Genomic DNA, 18,590 nt, shown 5'->3' with positions numbered 1-18,590 from the left:
GTTTTTTCAACCGCCAGCTGCAGCTTCTCGTAAACAACTGCACCACTTTGATGATTTTATGTGACGATCGCCAAGGGCCATGCCGTACGCGGTACTAGCGGCTAGAAGCAACATATCAACCTTTACGCTGGCCTAGTGCCTAGTTGATGGAACAGCCTTGCGGTTCACCGTGCGACCAAAGTGCTTCTTTTAACGAAAACCAACACCCTGTGCAGGGCCGTCACGAGGGGGGTGCAGGGGGGGCAAAGTGCCCCGGGCCTCGCGCTTGCTGGGGGCCTCGCGGCCCCCTCTCCTAAGTGGAAGGCAGCACAGTCTCCCGTGTCCTTTATTCACACGGGGGACTGTGGTGCCCCTGCAATGATTTTGCTGTTTCTTGTGAAGCCGTTTGGCTCCGCAACAAACAGCAAAATAATGGGAGACAGCAGGGCTCAGAAGTGAGCTCTGCTGCCTCCCGTCATTCAGCTGAAAACGTGGACACGCTGACTGACAAGAGAGGACTCCTCTCCTGTCAGTCAGTGTGTTCACGTTGCTCAGCGTGACCACACTGACTGACAGGAGAGGAGTTCTCTCTTGTCAGTCAGTGTGTTCATGTTGTGAGTGTGACCACGCTGACTGATGGGAGAGGAGTTCTCTCTCGTCAGTTAGTGTGTTCAGGTTGCTCAGCGTGACCACACTGACTGATAGGAGAGGAATTCTCTCTTGTCAGTCAGTGTGTTCATGTTGTCAGTGTGACCACGCTGACTGATGGGAGAGGACTCCTCTCCTGTCAGTCAGTATGTTCATGTCAGCGTGATCATGCTGACTGACAGGAGAGGAGTTCTCTCTTGTCAGTCAGTATGTTCATGTTGTCAGTGTGACCACGCTGACTGATGGGAGAGGAGTTCTCTCTTGTCAGTCAATGTGTTCATGTTGTCAGTGTGACCAGACTGACTGATGGGAGAGGACTCCTCTCCTGTCAGTCAGTATGTTCATGTCAGCGTGATCATGCTGACTGACAGGAGAGGAGTTCTCTCTTGTCAGTCAGTGTGTTCATGTTGTCAGTGTGACCACACTGACTGATGGGAGAGGACTCCTCTCCTGTCAGTCAGTATGTTCATGTCAGCGTGATCATGCTGACTGACAGGAGAGGAGTTCTCTCTTGTCAGTCAGTGTGTTCAAGTTGCTCAGCATGACCACGCTGACTGACAGGAGAGGAGTTTTCTCTTGTCAGTCAGTGTGTTCATGTTGTCAGTGTGACCACGCTGACTGATGGGAGAGGAGTTCTCTCTCGTCAGTCAGTTTTCACGTTGCTCAGCATGACCATGCTGACTGGCAGGAGAGGAGTTCTCTCTTGTCAGTCAGTGTGTTATGTTGTCAGTGTGACCACACTGACTGATGGGAGAGGAGTTCTCTCTTGTCAGTCAGTGTGTTCACGTTGCTCAGCATGACCACGCTGACTGACAGGAGAGTTCTCCTGTCAGTCAGTGTGTTCATCTTGATTAGAGAGGACTCCTCGCTTGTCAATCAGTGTGTTCACGTTGCTCAGCATGACCACGCTGACTGATGGGAGAGGAGTTCTCTCTTGTCAGTCAGTGTGTTCACATTGCTCAGCGTGACCCCGCTGACTGATGGGAGAGGGGTTCTCTCTTGTCAGGCAGCATGTCTACGTGTCGGCTGCGTGGATGCTTTTTAAGGGTGCATGGAGGTAAGGTAAGTGTTTTTTATTTTAAATTAAAAGTGTGTATGTGTATTTAAATTAAATTAGTATGTATATGTGTATGTATGTATGAATGCATGCGTGCATGTTGATGTTTGTGTCAATGCTGTGTTTGGTTTTATGTATACATGCATGTATGGAGTTGTGTAACTGGTGGTTGAATGCATGGGTGAAAGTGTTTTTTGTGAGTGTGTGTTCAGCACCACCCCTAAATGTAGCCACCCTGGGGGCCACTTCATTAAGGGGTGGGCTCATGGCATCAGAGCTGCACCTAGGCTAAAATGTCAGGGGGGAAAGGGGACTAATACTTCAAATGTTGGGAGAGGTGCTAACGTCAGTAGCTGTGAGGAAGGGGCAAACTTCCTTGTGTGGGGGCACCTAAAATCTTTCCACTTTTCGAATGAGACTATTCTGGTGAAGCTTCAATGTTACAAGCAGCTACCTCTTGCCTTCATTTCTGAAACATCACACTTAAGGACTGCTGTGAGAATGAGATGTCTCATGTCACCACTTCCCTTCTAATCACTCCCCTAGCATGCAAGTGCTAACCCCACATCACAATTTCAATTACCTAAAAGTGTATGGATATGAATGCAGGTGCTAACAGTGAAATGACTTCTCATGGCCATGCTTATCCCTATGGCATTCTCACCCAGTCCCTGTCCTCCCCACCCAAAACAACTCCTCACTGGAACTCTTTGGGCTAGCTTTAAACATGGCTAGCCATCAAACTTTGCCCTCAATGTGCCTGCAAGTGTTTCCTCAAAGGACTCTTCTAAGAGTTCATGACTTCATTGGAGTTGTAAACACGTAACTGGTGTAATAAAAATGTCTTAATCAGGTCTGCCTTTGGCCACTCAATTTAAAAACACCCTGCATGTCTTTCGCTGAAATTCTTTTAAAAATAAGCATTGGCAAAGCCAACAGTTTTGGCTTATGTATAAGTATTAGGCATTTACGAGGCACTGCTATTAGCTGCTCAGGTACTCAAACCATTTTGCACTGGCACTATCAATGGCCAGCTAATACCAATACAGAAGTGCCTTTGCCATTCCTACACAAATGCCCAAACTGTTAGCATTGCCAGTGCTCTTTTTGCTTTACCCTTGATGCACAGGACTATGTATCAAGGTTAAAGCAAACATACTACTTGGCTAAATTGGCCCACTTTGAATGTAGGCCAATCTAGCCAGTAATAACACTTATGGTACACAGTCAGCCTGGATATACTTTCTGTGGCATGGCATTTTTACTGGTTGGGAATCCGTACATGGTAATAATGGCAAATATTGATGCAGCCTGCTTCAACATAATTAGAACAACCAGCATGAATATATATGTTTATACTAGCATATCCCGTGTGGAAAGGCGGCATGAAATGTATTGGAAAATGTTCCTATGCACAATTTGTGATTTGCAACTATTGGGAATTTCCATGTGCTTCCATACAAAACCAATTGCAAACTGTGTGGATTTCTACCCAATTTTGCAAAGAAAGTGCTATAAAATGCATACTTTTAACCCAATGTTTCAAACATTTTCTTGGGAGTGAGAACCCCCCTCCTCCTCCAAGCCACCCTTTGGTTTGGGCTCCCTCACTGTGCTCTGTTGATCCTGACTAATTGGAACAAACATTTAAGCCTCTTAAGTTCAGAAATGTACCAGCCTCCACTGTACATCATTTGTCACTGTGTATGATGTGTGTTTTAATGCGCAAACAGGGGCAGGGTGCTCCTTAATTATATGATATGGCATTTATAACGTGCCTGTACGCAAGTGTTTCTAGGCGCGACAAGGCAAGGAGGGAGAAACAAAAGAGTAGGACAAAACACAGATCTTACTAGGCCTTGTGTCATTCAGATCGTACAAGAGCAGGGAATGGGGAGGGGAGAAGTGCCGAGGGTGGGGTAGGATGCAGAAGTGCAGGAACAAAGTAGAAACAAGACTGCAGCCAACTGGTGGCAAGTGTGAGTACTCATAAGTGTAGCCAACGGGTGGACAATACGAGCAAGAGCGGGGACTGTAGGGTTACAGATACAGACCACAAGTGCAGGGGAGCCAAGAGGCAGTGCGGGATTGCAATAGGACGTACAGGTAGGGACCTGGGGCCGAATTCAGAGCTTGACCAGGTGACCAGTGCATGGATCAGGCAGGTGATCAGCAAGGGAGAGGAAGAAAGAAGGCAGAAGCAAATAAACAGGTCTTGAGGTGCTTCCGGAACCGGAGATGGTGCTCCTCGTTTTTAGCGAGGCAGGGAGGCTGTTTCCAGAGGGAGGCCCCAGCCGAAGAAAGAACTCTTTGCTTGGAAAAGTGATTGACCCTCAGAGAATTGGAGGTGGCGCAGTGGAGAGCTCATGCCATCTTATATATATTTATTCATATGATAAAAAAGTTAGTCTGGCATGAACCTTTCTTCAGTAGAGAAAGTAGTAATAAACCATATTTGGGATCCTGCACACAAACTCAAGGGTAGATTTCTCAAGTCTCCTGTGTGCGGATATGCCGCCGCTGGCCGAGTGCAAAAAACTGTAAGGGGGCCTCACCAAATGTTTTGCCCCGGGCCTCACCACATCTTCTGACAGCCCTGACCCTGTGTACCATAAAGGAACAGCGCGCGACTCACGATAAAATGGAACAGCATTTGCGGATAGAGAGAAAAGAAAAAAAATCACATTCCGATTTAATATGCCAATTGCTGAATATTCTATAAACATTTAATGTCAAATAAATGTACTTTACCAAATGTACTGTGTTGCTGTTTGATTTTAAAGTACAGTTTCATATTCCGAATTGTGGCGCGCTGTGTTGTGAGTTGATCTGTGTTGGTTTCCGGGTTCTGTGTGAAGTCGCGTAGAAGACGACTGGGCGCGTTTGCCTACGCAGCACAGTAAAGTCAAGGAGAGAGGCGGGGAATATAAATGTTTTGATAATGTCAGGCTCAGGGGCGGGGGATATGATTTAGTGCCGCAAAAGCAGGTCAGCCAGGGCGATGGGGCAAGTGATAGGATTATCACAAAATGGCAGCGCCCTGGTGCCTGTTTTCGCGTGTGCTTAATGGACGAAAACTCGGGTAATGTCCATAGGAAATTTTTCTAAAATCGTGCGACTTAGGCTTAAAAACACATGGCCGACCCGTAGGGACAATAAAAATGTTTGACCGAACCATTCCTTTAAAGGATTAGCCGTCAATTTATTTGGTATGGTTCATGACAGTAGACGCTGTAAACCTATGGGAGTTTTGTTCATTAGAAGGACGCTGTCGGTATAACCTAGTTAAAAACAACACTCCTTGCAATTACCAGGGGCACAAATGCTGCAGTTTTGGGCAATGCTGCAAGATATGAAATATATAAGTTAAAGATTCAGAAGGCCAAAACGCACCCCTGACTCAGACCCCCTGCAGTTGGAATTGCACTGGTGACCTCGCCTTGTCCAATCAGCCTCACCTGAATCTCGGTGACATTATGCAAACTAGTGATTTGCATTGGTGTAATTTTTTTATTTGTTTTTTATTGTGCAATTAGTTTAATAATTTAAAACTTTAAGCACATATTATAACAAAAACAAGATAAAACAAACAAGAAAAACAAGAAAACTACAAACATTTCCATTCAATTGAACAAACACAAGATTCCTCTTATGTGTTTTAAAAGACATTAACGATACTAAAATTAAAAGGACTGGTGTAATGCTGCAGACCAGAATACCCCCAATGAAAAAATATGTGCTTATTTGTTTCCAATAATATGCCATATTCCCAATTAATACAAGTATTAGCCACCTACATTTCACCTCTGTTTAATGTATTACCTAGTTTTGTTCTCTTGTCAACTCCATGTTGAAATGTCATTAGTGGTCAACATCAATACAATACTGAACTAAGTCTAATTACGTACACAATCCATCACACAGCCAACGGGTTACCTCATCTCACACGTGCCATACATCATTTTCCAAAACACTTCTGCTTTTCAGGTTTTCGCTAATGGCGGATATACAGTGGCGCCTTAGAAGCAAGATAAACAAACACCGAGCACAGCGATTATGATTCCCATGTTAACTCTTGAGGGTGTGGTAGGTTTGACAATTAATTTTTGAAATAATGATGTGGCAGTGGAGTGATACAAGTGTGACAATAAGCCGAGAATGAGCTGTGACGTTGCTCTACTTACCCAGGACACATTTTTACCCTTGGGTGCCTTGAGCATGGCCACATGCAGCGCTGAGATGATTAAGAGCGACCCCACCACCAGCATGGAGATCCAGACGGGGGAGGGCTCGTCTCGGTGCCCGTGTTACCCAGACGCGTACAGTTCCTGGGGTCGACTCCAGCAGGCATAGTGACCGGCAGGCCAAGCTGCCCTGGAAAAGTCACCTGCCTCCTTCCCAGGAAGCCATGTGGAAAAAGGGGAAAATCCTGCTGTGTTCGTGACGTCCAAAACGTATGCAATTCGACGCACGGGCATGCACCAGATCCAGGCGTCCCCTCTCCAGAAATAAAACCCACAGTCATTGACACCCGTTTGATGTCAGAAACGTGCTCGCCCTTCTGCCACGAGCCGCGGAGCCTGATTACTCAGAGCAGCTTTAATGAAAGCTGGGAGGGTAGGGCTTATATGAGCATTAACACATAAATACTAGCTGGACACGGCTGCAGCCCGTGCACAGAGCGAAGGAAGGACCTTGAAGGTTGGCGACTGGGGCAGAGTCAGGCCCGCCTGCTGCCCTGCGGCCGCACAGGGTAGCTAGGCTGGGCTGGCCGGGTTATGAGCAAGGGTGGCTCTCGTGCACTGCCGCTGAATAATGCATGCACACAGGTACAGTGTGCACACTGCTGCGCCAGGCGTGTGCTCCATCCCCGGATGCTGAGTCTCCCGGAGCACCTGTTGTTGATGCAACTCCACAATTAGAGCCCGTAACCTGACAACCGGCAGCGCGCGCTCGGACGGGGAGCAAGAGCGGAAACGGGAGCAAGGAGCCCCAGAAGGGGGAGAGATCAGCGCCTAGCATGCCCGCCCGCCCTCCGTCCTTTCCTCGCTGGCCTTCTGTCCCTTTTACTTTCCCCGCCTGTCAGTCTGGATCAGGGCCACGGATCCAGGCGGAATTTTGCAACTATCGCCGGTGATTAGTGCAAGTTGATTGAAATCGGATTATACGTGGAGACCGGAGAGTTCTCGCTGGGCGGATAGGCCCCTTCCATGGAAAACCCGGGCAGATCTGGCATGACAGGATTACAGCGCACGGGACAGACCGTTCGAATGGACATGCTTATATAATGATGATAAAACAAGTTCAAGCACATGGACAAAAACAGAGGCTTGCATTCTCTTTAGTGGATACAAGCTATAGTAGTGTACATAGTAGTCTAGTATATATAGTAAATAGTAGTACACTGAAAAAACATTGTCAGAAATGAAACTATGCACAAGTGAAATGACATAAAAATGTATGCATTTACTAAACAATCCGCAGATGGCTTTAAATGCAGCCAAATTACACTCCTGCTTAGAAATGATATATTGATGTGATCAAATACGTTGCAATATATTGGGGCCAATGTCCGAGCCCCGAGCAGCGTGACAGAGGTGTTCAAACGTGGAAAAAGGGATTACGCCTGCATCAATACCTGTGTGCTCAGGTGAACTTTGAACAGTTTCACAGGTGGAGTGGAGGCACAGAATACGATGGCTGTTTGTGTGTGCATTCCCTCTCCACCTGCAAACAAGCATTGGCGAAGCTAATAGTTTGGGCGTTTGTAGTTGATTGCACTTGACATTTGGCGTGGAGTGTAGGAATGAGGAATGACAGCACTGGGGGGAAGAAATACCAGCATGGGAGGGAATGAAGCACACCGGCGAGGTGTGATAGAAGTACTTTGGGGGGAGGAATATTAAATAAATGGTAGCATGAGGAAGTATAAAATAATCAATTAGATGAAAAAGGTGGGCCAGCAACAATGCACAGGAGCATTGTAGAACATTTGAAGGAAGGAGTGACGGCGCAAATGAGTGACAGGGCAAAGGGAGGGCAGAGCAACAGCACACGGGAAGAAGTGACAGCAAAAGGGGGAAGGAGAGACAGCTTAAGGGGGAGGAGGGACAGCACTGGGAAGAGGAGAGAAAGCACAAAAGGAGGAGGGTGAGCGTAAGGGGGTAGTGCAAGGGGGAAGAAGGCCAGCTCGAGGAGGTGTTGAGGGACAGTGCAAGGGGGTGTTGATGGGCAGTGCAAGAGAGGGAGGAGGGACAATAAAAAGGGAGGGAGAAGGGCAAGCAGAAGGGGAAAGGAGCAACAGCACAAGGGGAAGGAGGGACATCATAAGGGGGCAAGGAGGGACAGCACATGGGGGGAGGAGGGCCAGCACAAGGGGGAGGAGGGACAGCACCAAGGGGGAGGAGGGACAGCAAAAAGCGGGAGGAGGGACAGCGCAATTGGGGAGTGACATCTGAGGGGACACTGCGTGCAGTTCACCTCAACAAAGAACGCCTCCGGGACCATTCATTCTGCCGTCACCAGGGGATGAATCAAGAAGCGAGCAATGCCACAGGCCACCCCGGAACTACTACTGAAGAAGGCCCTCCGAAGAGTGCCAGTAAAGCAGAACGCAAGGGTTTGTGCTCCTATTCTATTCCATTCTGTGTGGTACATCCAAAACTGCCCCTATGACCGTAAGGTTTCTCTACTTTATTTATGAATGGCTTTGGTTAACAAAAAAACCTTTGCATATCACATAACAACATAAAACACGACATTAATTTCATTTCAATTCAAAGCAATACATATATCAAAAATGTATCAAAAGTAAAACAGTCTAATACATTATTAAGTCCAAATTGTTTTTTCTAAAAATCCTAAAATAGCCAAACTTAATGAAATCCGATTCGAGTTTAAGATAAAGTCCCACAAATCATCCTCTATAAGAGTGGTCAAATTAATGCATTTTCCCAAAAATTGATTTCTCAACAGAGTTACACCTTCACAATATATGACCAAATGTTTTAATGTTTCCATGTCTGCCTGACAGATCTGCATAGTCTCTTTGATCTATCGACACCCCCCTGCCCCCCCGAGCACCTCAAACTTCATTGGTCATAAATAAATGTAACCTAAGTCTTAAAAACCGTGATATAAAATGTTGCAAGGGGTGTTTGACTAAATAATGTGGCAAAACATTAAAAGGCCTTAGGTCAGAAACTGAACATGCAAACAAACGATAGTGCATGCATTTCTCCATGGTCGCTATCCAATCAAGTTCAAACAATCTACGCCTGACATTTGCTGGAGTCATGGTCAAATCCCAGATTGAATAGCCCAATTCTGACAGTAAATGCACACAAAGGTTAATCCAGTGAGTCAACCATAAGGTTTCTCTGCACACGACCAAGGAAAGAGAAAAGACTAAACTATAACAGAAATGGATCATTTACAATCCAATAGGTAGAGATTTTAGTCTGTTTCTAACGTCAAGTAGAGTCAGTATATTTTACTGGCGTCCAAGGAAAGGTTGTTCCAAAGTTTGATGCCAACCCATGTGCTGGATTGCCCATAGGCTCTGCTGAACCTATGGACTTCCATTTTAAGATGGGACTGATTATATTGTGGCTATATTGCAGCAGCGCCAGGCAAAATCCCATTTCCTATACACAGTTACAGTGCACTCAATTTTTTATGTTTAAGGTTAAAAGATTGAACTTAATCCTGGCTTGAATGGGGAGCTATTGAGTAATTTCAGCACTGGAGAGATGTATGCTCATCTACTGCTATTCCATACTACTCGAGCTGCTGCATTCTAAAGAATTTGTAGATGACGGATAGACTGTTTGGTCAGAGTTGCATAGAGGCATTTATAATCTAATTTTGCCCCTATTAAACCCTATGCTATAGTAGCACAGGCCATTCCGATATTAGTGTTCTTATTTGTTTGAAAATCATTAGGTAATAAATAATAAGTGGGGCTCCTTAATCTACTGATTTGTGGAGCCATTGACAAAGCTGAATCAAAAAGCATGCCTAGAGATTTTGCTTGGACAAGAAATGGAGTTGTACAGCCGGAATCAGAGCGATCCATGAACCCAAGAAGATCTTTCAGAAGAAAATGAGAAGGCGGAATAAGAATTATTTCATGCTTTGATTGGTTGAGGCCCAACCAGTTTAATGCCATCCATCCCGCACTGGTCTGTAATGTGGATTCGATGAAAGCAGCGTTGACATCATGGGATCCATGAAGGTGGAAAATGATTTGGGTGCCATCAGTATAATTCTGGAAGTTGATTCTCAGATCAATCAACAAATCATGCAGTGGCTTTAGATATATATTGAAAAGCAGGGGTGAGACACATGAACTTTGTGGTACTCCACAGGTCAGAACCTTTGGGCCAGGCATACTTTTTAAAACTTTTACTCTTGAAGTTTTGCTCAGGAGAAAGTAATTAAACTAACCCACTGATGCTTCTGTAACCGCGTCTGACACCCTTAATCGGTTAAATAGGATATTTTGATCCAGTATGTCGAATGCCACGGAGTGGTCTAGAAGCATCAGCATACCTGTATGCCTATTGTCAGAGATCTTTGACATCTAACAAGGCCATTTCTGTACTTCTGCAAGGCGGAATCCCCAGAATAATCTGTGGTTCCAGGTGATCCTATACATGGATATTTGCGGCTTTATCTATTACATGTAGTAAAAACTGGCCATTAGGAATGGTCTGTCATATTTTTAGTAATGCAGGAGAGACTGTTGCTCATGTAGAAACTTAAGCAGAGCTTTTATTGAATTGGAGGACCTAGATATCTCTGATAGAAAAACATTTTTGGCCTCATTTATGGCTGCCTTGTATTTTGCTCGCAGACACTTCAACCTCAGGTCATTTACCTGGCTTGGATTTCTTCTCCATGTTGCTCCATTCTTCTTAACCTTCTTTTTGAGATTGGCTAATGTCCTGCTCTATAATTTGCTGCTAAAATGTTTAGTCTTTATGACTTTATTTTTAATAGGTGCAATCTCATCTATTGTTTTGGAGACAGTATTATCATAAAGCTACACTAAGTCGCCTACCTCCATGTACAACGGGGGCCTAAAATAGTTTCAATGATAAAATGGGATTCAGCACATCCGCAGACATCATCTGCTTGTCTCTATACATAACTAGTTTATCTTCAGGTTTCCCTGAACCAGGGAGGTGCTTCAAAAGAGCAGAAAAGAAAAGAATAGCATGTTCCGTGAAATCTATCCATGTCAGCCTCCCTTTTCTAATTTTGTGTTATGAGCAAACACCCTGTCCAAAGATTGTCCCTTGACATGAGTGTGCATCTAAATTAAGTAGGAGAAACCCCGGTCTACCAGATCTTGTTTAAGCTGTAGTTCTGGGGTATCTCTCTGATCATAACAATCCAAATTAAAACCCTTCAGTATTATTAGTGGAGCGGAGCTGCTGGTCTGTGGTGTGAGAAATTCATCTCAATGAAACTGCAGCAAAATGAAGGGTCCGATTTTTGTAGGATGGTAGGTGATGATTAAATGAACAGTAAAGGAGGGGTGCGGACCGATCAGAACTTTTATTATTTCCAATTAAAAATGTTAAGGCCCAATGAAAGATTAACTTTCAGCGAGGTTCTGAAAGTCAAAACCACTCTGCCTCCCCTACTTGTCGATCTATTGAGATTAATCATAGAATATCCTGTTGGTAGAGTAGCATCAATGGATGGCCTAGAGATGTATATGAGCCATTTTTCTGTGACAGCTATTAGATCAAGATATTAAACTAATATCCAATCAAATATTTCTACGGAATGGTGTGGAGCAGAATACACATTCAGTAATGCAGTTGAGACTTTTAGAGTAAGACTAAACAAATGTAGGCTTAAAAGGATGACTAGTACTCGAGTGCCAGTGCTCCGACTCAACTAATGATGAGTGACGACTTCCTTTGTCCGTGTGAACAATTTTGGTACTTATATCGGAAGTTAGATTCTAACTGGCCACAGGCTCAGGAATCCTTTTAAATAACAGAACCTCTATGATGGACGATGTTCATGGTTTGTATGTCAAACTGTGGAGAATATCTGAACAAACAGCCACCAGTGGGAGTAGGTGGTAACCCTAACCTATATATCTGAACAAACAGGCATACTATTAATGGGCTGTTCATCATGAGGAGGATATACGGATGCAGTTGGCTGACTATGGCCTTGTAAAGGCACCACTCGTTTCTTTAGGAACAAGTTAGCCGGTCTTGATTTAACGGTGCTGGTAAAACTGTACCGGCACCATTTCCGGACCGGCTAACTACGAGTTCTGCAGCCGGTGGTGTTACATCCGCCAAATCTGACGTGGCGGGTGTAATGCCACCGGCCGCAGGCGGGCGTGGAAACACCGGCACCATTACCGCATGGTGCCGGTGTTTCCACGGCCCCCATTCCCACGGAGTCCTATAGGACTCCACGGGTGGGGAGTAACGGAATGCGGGCTCTGGAATTACCAGACCACCGGGGCTGTAATGCCCCAGTAATTCCAGCAATTGCGGAGCTGGTAATTCATTCCAAGTCCGGCGGCAACCTGCTGGATTTTCCGTCTCAGTACCACCGGACTTGTAATGAGGTCCATTGTCTCCATTGTGTTCTGTGTCCCAAACCATGAGGTCATTTCAGGCACATAATAGATCTGAAATGGATAAATCTTATGGTGATTTCCCAGTGCTGCAAGATGGAGTATTTTGAGTGGTGTCAACGATGCCTCAAGAAAACACTATCTCTCAAAGACAATACAAGGGTTTTTATTGGTTTTATTCTCTCTAAGGACTGTCCTCCTCTGTCTCATCTAGAGAAGGCTGTTCACTCCCTAACCCAGCATCCCTCAACCACAGGATGGTTGCTAGAGATGGGTAATCCCTATTATCTAAAATCTATCTTGTCTAACGGTGGTGGCCTAAAGGAAGAGAACCTTATTTATCTTACTTTTCTTCAGGGAATAATCTATGTGGATGCTGTTTTATAGTCCCAAGGTGACGTAGGGAGTGCATTTGGTATCTTTCCGTCATTTAGGCCCTACTTGGTCTTGCACTTACATGCCCACCTATTTTTCTCCATAGATCTATCTGTCTCCTCCTACTCTCCTCCCTCCTACTCTGCCCATTGTCTTTTTTCTCATTCCCTTACACTTAGCCTTCTGTGTCGTGATGTCCCGCTCTCTACTGCCCAAACTTACCCCTTGCTACTCTTTGCTACTCTTGCCCCTTTATTCTACTTCTACTAATTGTGATGAATCCGCTGGATTCATCACTGATCCCCCAGTGGTAACCTCCTGCCATGTGGCCAGGGGACGACAGCCACTACCTGATCCTGACCCCCGTGGTGGCTATATGAGGGAGGATCGCATGGGAGGAGACAGTAGCCAGAGAGATGTCATGGGTCCATCGGATGAGAAATGCTATCCACCATTTGCCCTTGAAAATAACATCCCCATGTCTGAACTCTTATGGACTACTGTCATGTATCCACTCCCTTTCCTATGAAGAGCAGGGAAAACCTGTTTACCAAATCCACCGACCGCTCTACTTTGCAAATGTGATGAAATCACCTCTTTCAATACCACTTGTCTAACAATCAGAACTGACTTTCCATCACAACCTTTTTATAAAAATGCTTATCCAAATTCCATATGTCAATCGTTCTCCATTAACTTCTGCTCCCAGAATTCACAAAATACTGGGACGAAGAAGAAGGCTCGTATAAAGTGGACACTGCACTGCACTGCAACCCCAGCGAATGCTCTAGTATTTTCTGGCGCTCACCCGGGAAATTTAAGCAGCCCAAACAGAGAATGGAACACAGCTGCTGTGGTGACTGGCGATAGAGGGCTGCACCTCTCAAGTGGGAACAGGGAGCCGAGAATCCAGAACCAGCGTAGTGGAGTCAGGCGGCTCACTACCGGAGGAAGAAGGAATTGCTGAACCTAGGAATGCTGCGGGAACGCCAGGAGCAGTAAGGAACTCCTGGGCATTCACAGACGTAGTGGAACAGCATTTTGCTTATCAGAATCAAAGAGACAGCAGGCGTGTCGAGAGGAAGCCACAGAGGACCGGCGACTGAAGGAAACAAGAATGTGAGAGGGAAGCAGCGGGATCCTTCCCCAGCCGACCATCAGAGAAGATTCCAACACCTACAGAAACCAGTGAGTCCTCCCAAAAGCAACAGGGACACCGAGACGTATCGGTGAACATGCCGAGTGAAAACTATTGTAAAGTTACTTACCAGAGAGAGAGAAAACAAATGGACATATTAAAAGAATGGAATTCAAGTCACATCTAAACCCTTTTCTAATGGTAATTGTACACAGTGTCAATATGAAGAAAGCAGAAGGAAGATAATATTTTAGGAAGATACATTATCGAATTCTATATACAGACAACTTTGGGAGCGAGTGAAAATACCCAAATGAACAGAAGTCCTGGTAGGGCAGTTTACCAGGTGGTCACAAGTTTGTGGGGTGAATCAGAAGCCTTGGCAGGAGAGTACACCAGGCAACCTCAAGTGTGCAAATCAAAGGTCCCGGCGGAAGAGTACACCAGGCAGTCTCAAGTATATAAACAAAAGTCCTGGCAGGGGAAAAACACAAGTCCTGACAGGGGAGTATAGCGGGCACTGGAAAAGGGTTGTGGTAAACAAGTTTTATGTGCAAGTGTTGCACTTGGCCAAGATAGAGCCAAAGAATTGTTCTTGAAAGAAACTGTGAAGACAAACAAGTTGTGTGTGCAAGTGTTGCCTTTGGCCAAGAGAGGCCCAAGGAAAGGATTGGGAAGTCAAACAGTTGTTGTACAAGTGTTGTACTTTGCCAAGATAAGCCCAAAGAACTATGGTGTATGAAAACCTCAAAGAGTAAAGACGAATGCAGGGGAAGGGAGCTACCCTCTGAAACCAAGAATGTTATGCTGATGAAACCTTCAAGTATACTTCCCCTCCCAATGATCACTAATGTTCTGCTAAAAATCAGGTACTCAGCAGCAGAGTTTATGTTTGTGGTCCCGATTTGGCCCAAAAGGTATTTGTTCTCTCTTCTTCTGAACCTTGCAACAGCCCCAGTACTTCCCAGTCCTAAGTCATACAGGTACATTAAACTGGTTCCAAGGAGTAGTAGGTTCAATGAAGTTGGTGTGGGGGGGGGTCTGGAAGTTCAGAGGTAAAGGCTGCAGCCCAAAGGGATATCTAGAGAAGTATCTTTTTCTATTAAAAAGACAAGAAGCCCTCACTAAGCACTAAAATATTATCAAAGGCACTCTGGAAATGTTGAGACTTAGGGCCTCATTACAAGTCTGGTGGTAACCCTGCCGGTGCTACCGGCGGGTAGCTGCCAGACTTGCAATATTTACCGGCGCCTGGCTTGCCGGTTACACCAGGGGATTACAACCCTGGTGTTCCGGGAAGTCAGAAGCCGGTAAATTGTAAATCCTCATTCCCATTTCAGTCCCATAGGACTGACCCTGGTGGGCGGGACGGCACCCAACCGCAGAGTTGTACTGTGCCGGTCCGGTAATAACAGTACCAGTAGGCTTACCGGCACCGTTGTTACCGGACCGGCACAGTTGGAATGAGGCCCTTAGTGTAAGAAATTAGGTGTTTCCTTGGCACTAAGCCCTTTGTCAAATGTCCTTCAATTCCTCCTGAATGCCTATAATTTGTAGTTGGCCATATCCACATTAGGGGTTTAGTGTGCTGCTATCCGTGCCTTTAGAGATATTGGCGGGAAGGACTCTAAAGATCAGAACTTAGTGAATAGGCTACTAAAGAGCATTTCACTCTCTAGACCCATGCCTGTTTCAGACCTGCCTCCATGGGACCTCCCTTTACTGCTCCAGGCCTTACAGTTAGCCCCTTGGAATCATTTGAAGTGGATTACTTTAATATTTCTGACCCTCAAGGCGGTTTTTCTTGTGGTCATCTCCTTGGCAAGAAGATTGGGGTACATCTGCACCTTGTCTTGTAAAGCTCTGTAGGTGATGATGCAACATGATGCCCAGTTTCTCAGATACCATCTATCCTTCCTTCTAAAGGTTATGTCAATGTTCAATATACCTCAGGAAATTGTTCGCCCATCCTTTTTTTCCTAACCCTTCCTCTCCAAAGGAAGTTTAGTAAGTTGGATGTATGCAGGTCTGTCCGGGTCCATCTGCAGATGTATCAGGGCTTTCGAATATCTGGCAGTATCATTGAAACCTTTGGTGGATCAATCTTGTCCAGTTCGAAAAGACATGGTTCCTATGGTTAGCTGTTGGCTGAGGGAAGTCACCTCCTTAGCATATGAATCCTCTGGTTCAAGTCCCCCAACGGGTTACAGGGGAGGCTGTCAAGGGGAAGGGTGGCCTCATGGGCTGAGGCACAGGGGTCCCTAATCAGGGCATTTTTGTAGGTGCTACTCTAACCCAAATACTTTCTTCATGCCTTATAGAATGAATTTGCACCAACAGGATGTGGGAACTTTGGGACAAAGGTATTGAGTGCTGTGATTCACTGATTCTACAGGTCTCGAATAGTGCTTCTGAATAGACAGGTGATGGGTGCTCTGCATGCCGTCTGTTGTCTGCGTGCTTTTGTTCTATGCTATTCATCATTTCAAGCAGGTGCACTTCACAGGTAAGTACTGGGTTGAGGAAGAGGGATGTAAAGGGAATGCAGGGCGTACTTACTGGTAATCTTCATTACTCCTAGTCCTTTTTTCCTCATCACAGTTCTTACATGCCTCTCCTGCCTGACTTAAAGGAATGGGCCGAGGTTTTGAGTGGTAAATTAAATGATGCATGTCAGGGAAACTAGAATGATACACTCCTGCGGGAGGAGGCGGGACCCATAGGAAAGGAGCATGAACAGAGAAGAAGTGCTTCTGAATAAGAGGTAAAGTTAGCGCACTAGTAAGTACTGGCACTAGGAAGGGCAGGATTAGTAATGAAGATTAATGGTAAGTAATGCTCACATGGGTTAATTTATGCGATGATAAGGGTTAGAATGTAACGTTCCTGCTAGAGATATACAGTAACAGGTAAATTATTGTCAAACACAGAAGTTTATTTGTAGTGCCAAGAGACCTCTGTGATAGTGAGTGTGATCTTATGGAGGCAAGCATTTCCAGCTATAAAAAAGTATGACAAATGTGGCTCTCAAGTACTGTAGGGCCTGCTTACGTGCATGGCAGCAGCAGTAAAGTAATTGCCACCATTTGTACTGCTCCACCGAATTACAGAAAGTGAGGGAGATCAGAGAAAACACCTCCAGCATATGGCTGTAGTTATTAACTCTGAAAAATAATTAAACTTTATTGTCAGCAGAGTTAACTATTGTGGTCCGTCCTCTTTTTCCCAATGGACTGCGAATTCATAATTGGGGATAATACAAGCTCAAAATGAGGCAGATATACCATCATCATGGCAGTGGTAACGGTAAACATGTTTTGTGGAATTAGCTTTCCTAATGTATATACCACGCAGAGGAAGGCTACGCTGCTGGCTGTGCCCGTGCCACTCTCACTGAGGTTAAACCTTTGAAAGTAATGGAGGAATGTTTGGTTCACAATAACCCAACATTGAAACTACTAGGATCAGAGTGCTCAGTACTAGTGAGAGTGGGCCATGCCATACACATCTGAATGGCCTTCCTGGTGAGAGCATGAGGCTTGGAAATGTTTGAAAGAGAAGAACACAGAGCTGTTAGGTGAATACCGCGAAGAACAAGAGTGCACCCTTCACCTATCAAGAATATATTTCTTGCACACCCAGACTCGTGATGGGCAGCACCGTGTCCACATGTATCTGAAATCGAAACAAGGACCAGAATTCCCAGAAAACATGTGAGCCGTAAATGCTTCACACACTCGACCAGCCTACTGAGGAGAACATGAGGCGTGAACATGCATAAAGAAGAACACAAAGCAGAAAGGTGAATTCAGTAGAGAATGAAAGTGGCCCTTCAACTACCAGGAGACTCATTTCAGTAAAATGTCTAAATGCATTAAAAGAAAATTAAGGTCAGATTAATATTTTTATAGCAAAGCCAACTGGAAAAGCTATATCACAAAAACTGTTTCTTACAATGCTCCAGCTACCCAAGATATGTGTTCTAAGGAACGAGATGTCAATAGGACGGTATGGACAATATCAAGCTCTGTGCCCTAGTAAATAATATACATAAAGGCACACTTTTTGTAGTACTACATACCAGGGGAATGGAGAAATTGCAGAAATGATCATGGAGTTTTTAAATATTGTTCAGTTATATGGAGTCTTGCAACATGACAATAATGCACAAATAATATTATTTTCCATATTTCTGTGACTGCTTTGAATGTTGTTATCATATTGTTATCTTACCGTTAAGCTGAAATTCAAATTCAAATTTCTCTTAGGTTCACCAAGGGAGCCCTCATATCATCCCTGGAAGGCAGCAAAATATATCCCCACCTATCATTTAAACAATCTATTTGTATAAACGGTATGTTTTATTTGTCTTCAAATTCTTCTCCAAGTATAGTACATTAAAGGACCCAATAGTTGACAAATTCAATTCTGCCATGTCCCAACGTAAGGCGTAAACAAGACTCATGTTTTTGTAGTATGTACCAAGTCCAAATTCCAAATGCACTGTCAATCGATCAACACAATAAACTATGCTGCACTGCAAAGCTATGTGAACACATTGACATACACTGGCATCATCTTGACATATATATATTTTTTGCATTTTTAAAGCGCTCACACAGCCCGGAAGCATTGAGGCGCTGTTACAGGAATATGTTTTAGTTGCGTATTTATAACGCGCTTAATAACCAGAGGTTTCCAAGCGCGGACCTGCAGATCGAACCTGTGTTGCTTTGTGCCATCTTCTTTCCAAGGCAAGCACGTTGCCGCTGAGCTAT

At 44.9% G+C, this 18,590-nt stretch overlaps 1 protein-coding gene across 4 annotated transcripts in view; it reads right to left on the bottom strand.

Annotated features, from left to right (window-relative positions):
- The window catches only part of CACNB2 (calcium voltage-gated channel auxiliary subunit beta 2), a 1,556,216-nt gene that overhangs the window by 971,785 nt on the left and 565,841 nt on the right, over positions 1-18,590 (bottom strand). The window contains exon 1 of one of the 4 annotated variants that reach the window (XM_069648580.1): positions 5,869-6,701. The exons of the other annotated variants lie outside the window; for them this stretch is intronic. Within the exon in view, the coding sequence (XP_069504681.1) occupies positions 5,869-5,952 (84 nt within the window). The 5' untranslated portion in view covers positions 5,953-6,701. Of the gene's footprint in view, positions 1-5,868; positions 6,702-18,590 lie in introns of those variants that run through there. 4 annotated transcript variants of the gene reach the window in all.

This window comes from Ambystoma mexicanum, chromosome 2q (genome assembly GCF_040938575.1).
Source record: "Ambystoma mexicanum isolate Mex_15411 chromosome 2q, UKY_AmexF1_1, whole genome shotgun sequence".
NCBI lineage: Eukaryota > Metazoa > Chordata > Amphibia > Caudata > Ambystomatidae > Ambystoma > Ambystoma mexicanum.
This window is presented reverse-complemented; position numbering and strand designations above follow the sequence as displayed.